Below are 7,718 nucleotides of genomic sequence, written 5' to 3'. Positions count from 1 at the left end.
GTCTCCTTTTTTTGGTATTTTCACGCAAATTCTTCTGCTAATTGGGGTTTAGTCCAATTCTGTATCCTTCCCTTCAAGGCTCAGGGGTCCACGATTATCTTCTGTGTCTGTTTTAATTGGTTTCCCTTTTCTTTGTTGAAGAGGGTCTGTGTAATCCTTCTGCCTAGTCCGCCATCTTGCCGGAACTCTCTTTTTAATACTTTTGAATTTTGCTCCATATTTCTTCTCCCACTCTACCCAGGATCTCTGACGGTGACCTGGTATTGGTAGCGAGTCACCATCTAGTTCAGTTCTCAGGGTTGTGTAGGCTAAGGTTCCCTTGGTCCATTGGTTTCCTGGACTAACTCTTTCCATACTTCTTTTTCTTCACTCCTTTATTCTGGATGAGGAGAGACCAATAGTTGCATCTCAGATAGCCGTTTGTAAGCTTTTAAGACCCCAGTCACTGCTCACCAAAGTAGGATGTAGAGCAATGTTTTTGTGTAGTACACTGTGACAATTAAGTTTGATGTTCCCTGTGACCACGGTCCTGAGCCCACAGGCCCAGCAACTCACTCCATCAAGGTGATTGACTGTAGCTAAGAAGTTATCCTAACTTTGTTCTGTTAGCTCTATAACGTACAGGGACATTTTTATAGCATGTACAAATACGTATGTGGGAATATAATCTGCTAAACCTATGTATGTTGTTGTTGTTTAGTGCCGTTGAGTCATCTCCGACTCATAGCGACCTTATGTACAACAGAACTAAACAGTGCCCGATCCTGTGCCACCCTCACTATCCTTGCTATACCTGAGCCCATCATTGCAGCCACTGTGTCAATCCATCTTGTTGAGGGCCTTCCCCTTTTCCATTGACCCTCCACTTTACCAAGCATGATTTGTTCTCCAGGGAATAATTCCTTCTGACAACATGACCAAATCTATGTATGGTCATGTATATTCTATGCATATTCTTGTTCACCTACCCATAATAAGCAGTATTTTTGATGTTACTGTTATGTGCTGTTGAGTCATCTCTGACTCATAATGACCTTATGTACAACAGAACAAAACACTGCCCAGTCCTATGCCAGCTTCATGATCTCTGCTATACCTAAGCCCATCACTGCAGCCACTGTGTCAATCCATCTTGTTGAGGGCTTTCCCCTTTTTCATTCACCCTTCACTTTACCAAGCATGATATCCTTCTCCAGAGAATGATCCCTTCTGACAATGCGACCAAAGTAGGTGAAACAAAGTCTGGCCATTCTCGCTTCCAAGAAGCATTCTGGCTGTACTTCTTCCAGAACAGATTTGTTAGTTCTTTTAGCAGTGTGGTAGTTAAGTTTGTGTGTCAACTTGGCCGGGCCTGGTTGAGTGGCTGGGCAGTTGGATGTAGTAGTATTCCCCATGATGAGAGTAGCAACCAACCATGATGGAATCTACTGTGAGCAGCTGAGTAGCTAGCTGCTTTAGGGATGTGATCTGCTTCCTGTATATAAAGAGAAGCCTTGGGGAATGGTCTCTAGCTTATGGCACGCTTCACCCTTGCATATAGCCATGTCATTGTTCAGCAGCCTACCATGCTCTGCTGACCTTGGGACTTTCAATGGACTTGAATGAATGGCCTGCCGTGTGGTTGGGCAAAGGACTGTTCCATTTTATTTGTCAACCTTGGGCTTGTTAACCTCAGCAGCCAGTAGCTGCCTGAGAGAGAGAGATGTCTCTAGCTTCAGTGGACTGGGAACAAGAGGTAGAGCTGAAGCCCAATGCTGAGAGGCTTTCACCCAGCCCCTAGAGCCTGTCACTTTGAACTCGGACTTAAAGCCTCTTAATTGTAAGAGAATAAACTCCTGTTTATACCCATGTGTGGTATTTCTATTAGAGCGGTACTAGGTAACCAGAATAAGCAGTCCATGGTACTTAAAATATTCTTCACCAACACCACAACTCAAAAGCATCAACTTTTCTTCAACCTTCCTCATTCACTGTCCAGTTCTCACATGCATATAAGGCAACTGAAAATACCATGGCTTGAGTTAGGTGCACCTTAGTCTTGAAGGAGACATCTTTGCTCTTCAGCACTTTAAAGAGGTCTTTTGCAGTCAATTTGCCCAATACAATACATCTTCTGATGTCTTGACTGCTGCTTCCTTTGGTGCTCATTGCAGAACCAAGAAATATGAAGTTTTTAACAACTTTAATCTTTTCTCCATTTATTATGATGCTGCTTATTGGTCCAGTTGTAAGGATTTTTGTTTTCTTTATATTGCAGTGTAATCCATACAGCACACTGTAGTCTTCAATCTTTATCAGTAAGGGCTTTAAGTCGTCCTCGCTTTCAGCAAGAAAAGTTGTGTCATCTGCTTATCTCAGGTTTTAATGAGCCTTCCTCCGATCCTGATGCCATGTTCTTCATATAGTCCAGCTTCTCATTTTATTTGCTCAGCATACAGATTGAATAAGTATGGAGAAAGGATACAACCCTGAGGCATTTCCTTCCTAATTTTAAACCATGCAATATCCCTATTGGTGAACTAGTGCCGCTCTGACAGGAATATACTGCAAATGGAATGGCTCAAACAAACAGGAGTTTCTTCTCTTACAGTTTTGGAGGCTTTAAGTCTGAGTTCAAAGTACCGGGCTCTAGGGTCTGGCTGAAAGCCCCTCAACCTTGGCTTCAGCTCTGCCTTTGGCTCCCAGCCCACTGAAGCCAGAGGCTTTCTTCACTCAGCCAGAGGCTTTCTTCACTGCTGCCTGCTGAGGCTGACAAATCCAAGGTTGACAAGTAAAAAGCCACAGTCCTGATGTTAACTAAACCACATGGCAGGCCACAGATTCAAGAGCATCAAAAGTCCCAAGGTCAGCAGAGCATAGCAAGCTGCTGAACAACAACTTGGCTACAAGCTGCTGAACAACAACTTGGCTACACACAGGGTTCAAGTGTGCCATAAGCTAGAGACTATTCCCAAAGCTCCTTCTTATACATGGGAAACAGACCACATCCCTAAAGCAGCTGCTCAGCCACTTGTGGTAGATCCCACCATGGAGTTGACTGCCAGTTTCATCATGGGGCATAACTACCACCAGCTGCCCAGCCACTCAACCAGGCCCAGCCAAGTAAACACACAACATTAACTACCACAATCCCCTTGTTCTGTTTGAATGGCAGCCTCCTGGTCTATGTACAGGGTCCTCATGGGTACAATTAAGTGTTCTGGAATTCCCATTCTTCTCAATGTTATCCACAATCTGTTATGATCCACACAATCGAAACTTTTGCACAGTCAGTAAAACACAAGTAAACATCTTTCTGGTATTCTTTGCTTTCAGCCAAGATCCATCTGACATCAGCAATGATATACCTTGTTCCACATCCTCTTCTGAATGCAGTATTCTTGATAGAGAAAGAATTTTAGGGCTAAGAAAATATCTAGAATCTTCATATATCAAAACAAACAAACACACACAAAAGATAAAACATTAAGGAAAAAAAAGTTACTGCTGAGTCAATTCCAACTCATGGCAACCCCACATGCACAGAGTAGAACTGTATTCCATTGGGTTTTCAAGGCTGTGACCTTTTGAAAGCAGATCACTCCAAAGCAGATTTACTCCAAAGCAATTCTACATGAGTTCACACCGCCAACCTTTCAGTGATCAGGCAAGTGCTTAACCGTTTTTGCTACCCAGGGACACAAAAAACATAAAACAAACAACCCTTGAAGCCAGCAAAGCTTAAATGATTTCAGGCCACAGTGCTTATTAATGGAAGTGACAAAAGGCCACTTAACCCCTCAGTTCAACTGATTTATTGGTTGTTGTTGTTGTTATTGTGTTGTTATATGCCGTTGAGTCAGAACTGACTCATAGCGACCCCTCCTTGGGTTTCCGAGGCAGTATCACTGCGGAAGTAGATCGCCCCATCTTCCTTCCGAGGAGTGGCTGATGGGTTTGAACTGCCAGCCTTCTGGTTAGCAGTCAAGTGCCTTAGGCACTACACTACCAGATTTATTGGTTAACATTTAGTAATTTTATACCAACACTAAAAGTGTAAATATTTGGGTAATACTATCTTCACTCTTGAAGGGTTTCTGGATCACATCCAATTCATAGAATACATTTTAGTAGTAGTATCTTTTTTCTAAGTTTAAAAATGACTTACGTAACATAGCAGCTTTACTGTACTTCCATTTCTTTTTTTTAATCCTACCGTAAGTCCACTGAGAACTCAGCTATATTTTTCTTCTTCTTTTTTAACCTTTCTTATTTCATCCTAATTATATACATGTTTTTGTGTTGACCTAATTTGAGTATTCCTAACTTCGTCTCACCTATTTTGGTCATGTTTTAAGAAGGGACCATTCCCTGGAGAAGGATGTCATGCTTGGTAGGGTGGAGGGTCGACGAAAGAGGGGGAGGCCTTCAACGAGATGGATTGACACGGTGGCTGCGATGATGGGCTCAAGTATAGCAGGGATTGTGGGGCTGGCGCGGGATCAGGCAGTGCTTCGTTCTGCTGTGCATGGGGTCGCTATGAGTCGGAAACGACTTGACAGCACTTAACAACAACAACAAATTTGAGTATTTCGTTTTTGTGGTCAGCTATTTCAAATATATTGGTAATGTAACTATGTATATTGTTGCTAGTTGCCGGGGCTCAGATCTAACTCATGATGACTTCACGTATAACAGAACCAAATGTTGGTTTATCTTTTGTCATCATGATTGTTGGCATGTTTGAACCCACTGTTGTGTTTATGTCAATCCATATCATTTCCCTTGTTTTCACTGACCCTCTACTTTGCCAAACATTATGTGTCTTTTTTCTAGTGATTCGTATTTCCTGATGACATACCAACTCTGATGTATATCATCCCTAAAAACATTTTCTTCATAGTCATCAGGAAAACTATTTTATTTTACTGTCTTCTCAAAGATCAAGCCTTTTAGTTCCCATTATTTTCAGATTTTATCTGACATCCCCAAATCCAATGCACACTAAATACTTAACAAATGTCCAGGAAATTATAGTTACATTTCTTTCCTTTTTTTCCCCTAGTTAATATAGCATAGGTCTATGAAGTCCACTTTCCTCTGATAGCTGTATTCCAATTTTTTGTTGGGAACTACATGTTACAGAGTAGAACTGCTCCACAAAGTTTTCTCAGCTGTAATCTTTAAGGAAGCAGATCACCAGGGCTTTTTCTTCCGTGGTGTTAGTGGGTAGATTTGAACCATCAACATTTTGGTTACTCATCAAGTGCAAACTTTGCATGACATAGGGCACTTACTAATTTTATTATAGTTATATTTTCAAATGCACTTTTATTATAAGCACATTTTTATAGCATTCTTTTGTCTCCAGTACTGTAAGTACATTGTCACATCTAAATTTTACAACCTATTATCTTTATTTTCAGATGATAGATTCATGACTCAAACCCAGGTTTTCTGATTCTTTATTTTGATTCTATTATGCCATACTGACTCTCAATGTCTAATCTGACCGAGGTGTTAAGAAAACCCAAAAAAACCAAACCCACTGCCATCAAGTTGATTCTGACTCACAGCGATGCTCCATTGAGTTTCCAAGGTGATAAATCTTTACAGAAGTATAGTGTCCCATCTTCCTTTCATGGAGTGGGTGGTGGGTGTGAACCACCAACCTTCTGGTTAGCAGTCAAATGTCTTAGGTACTGTACCACCAGATCTCCTTTAGGTGTTAAGAAAAGTATTTTAAAATTATCTTAGAGATGAAATCTTTCTTAGATGTTTTCATGATTCATTTATTTACATTTTATGCATTATGATAATTGAGTATGATGTATGAAATTTTAAAATCCTTTTCTGAATAGGAATGGGTATAAATACACACATAAAATTTAAAAGCTGCTATCACCAAGCAGAACACTAGTTTTTACAAAATATTTTAGTGTACTTGAAACAAAAATATACACTCAAAACTTTCTTTTATCTGTCCCTAGGTATATTAAATTTAAGGAGCACTGGTGGCATAGTGGGTAAGGCATTTGGCTGCTAACCAGAAGGTCAGTGGTTCAAACCCACCAGCTGCTCCATGGGAGGAAAATGAGGCAATCTACTTCCATAAAGATTTACAGCCTTGGAAACCCAATGTGGGTTGTTATGAATCAGAATCAACTCAATGGCAGTGGGTTTTGGTTTTTTATATTAAATTTAGCTTATTTAATTTTATCATAACAAAACAAATATAGTTATAAGCATTTCAACTTTGTATGTGGTAGCTAGAGTTCCCTTTTCCATAATTGCTGTTAATTAGGTTTTCAACATAAGCTTATTCAATGGGGCTTATTCAAGTCACTTAAAAGAGGTCCACCTAGAACTCATGTGAAAAATGATGGGGTTGTAGTAGATTTATGGTTCTCAAACTATAGTCCCTACACATCTCTGGTTCCATGAAGGTAATGAAAAGAATCTGTAACAAGCCTGGAATTGGACTCATTCCCATGGCTCAACTCTTAGCCAAAAAACAGACAGGGCTACAAGCTGAACAACTACAATAGGGAGATCAATCCTTAGAACAGCCATGGGAGATGAGAAAGGCAGTATTTCCACAGAGAGAAAGCTAGGTAGGCAGGAACACACACACAGGTAAGAAGGACACAAGGAAAGGGTAACCACGGGAAGGAAGAGAGCTGTTGCTCTGTAGGGATCACCATCAATGTCATGTAGGTAAATGTGTATGAATTGTTGAATGTAGAATGAATATGCTTTGTAAAACTGCACCCAAATCACAATAAAAAGTCCAAAAGAAAAAAAGTATCTGTAAGTAATTTCTCATTTTCAAAAAGCCTAAGAGAAACCATGTTTATTTACATCAAGATTGCCTAGTTTCTTTATTTTAGGCTAGAATTACAAGTGAAAAATAAAGTGTAAATTTTTAAGTCATTTGATTTGATAGTTGAAAACATTTTCAAACCTGAAAATCAAGGGCAGTGAGAACTCATTGCCATGGAGTCGGCTCTGACTCACAGCGACCCCTCCTTGGGTTTCTGAGGTGGTATCACTATGAAAGTAGATTACCCAACCTTCCTTCCGAGAAGTGGCTGGTGGGTTTAAACCACCAGCCTTCTGGATAGCTATCAGATGCCTAAGGCACTATGCCACCAAAGCTCCTAAGGACAGTGAGAGGGCTGGGTAAAAACCAAGGAACCCAAAAGTGCATAAATGTTTGCTCAGGAGCTTTCTCAGAGCACCACCTGCTGGACATTTGGCAGTTTTTACCAGTATCAATGAGACTGACAATAGGATCTACAGTTTGGGTACTCAAAAATCCAGTGAAATTCCCTTGCCATTGTTAGCTGACTACACATACCTGGATGAGGTCCAAGATCCCAAGTTCACTCTCTGATGAATCCACACAAAATACAAAGTAGAGGGTTGCATAGTGCCGGTAAATCAGTTTGTAGTCGGAGCCACCAATCAAACTGCAGAAGATGAGAAACATTTAATGCCTTTATCTTAATTGTACCTACAAAAAGAAAATACCGCGCCAAAAAATGAACAAGAACCCAGCAGAAAGAGGAACAATAGGACAAACAATTGTTGTTGTTAAGTGCCGTCAAGTCGTTTCTGACTCATAGCGACCCCATGCACAGCAGAACGAAACACTGCCCTATCCCGCGCCTGCCCCACAATCCCTGCTATACTTGAGCCCATCATCGCAGCCACCGTGTCAATCCATCTCGTTGAAG

At 40.8% G+C, this 7,718-nt stretch overlaps 1 protein-coding gene across 1 annotated transcript in view; it reads right to left on the bottom strand.

Annotated features, from left to right (window-relative positions):
- The window catches only part of AP3S2 (adaptor related protein complex 3 subunit sigma 2), a 138,379-nt gene that overhangs the window by 120,874 nt on the left and 9,787 nt on the right, over positions 1-7,718 (bottom strand). The window contains exon 3 of the mRNA XM_007945167.2: positions 7,340-7,451. Coding sequence (XP_007943358.1) covers positions 7,340-7,451 — 112 coding nt within the window. The remainder of the gene's footprint in view (positions 1-7,339; positions 7,452-7,718) is intronic.

This window comes from Orycteropus afer, unplaced genomic scaffold (genome assembly GCF_000298275.1).
Source record: "Orycteropus afer afer isolate SDZICR_OR568_19922 unplaced genomic scaffold, OryAfe1.0 scaffold00132, whole genome shotgun sequence".
NCBI lineage: Eukaryota > Metazoa > Chordata > Mammalia > Tubulidentata > Orycteropodidae > Orycteropus > Orycteropus afer.
The sequence above is the reverse complement of the archived record's forward strand: the minus strand, read 5'-3'. Positions and strand labels throughout refer to the sequence as shown.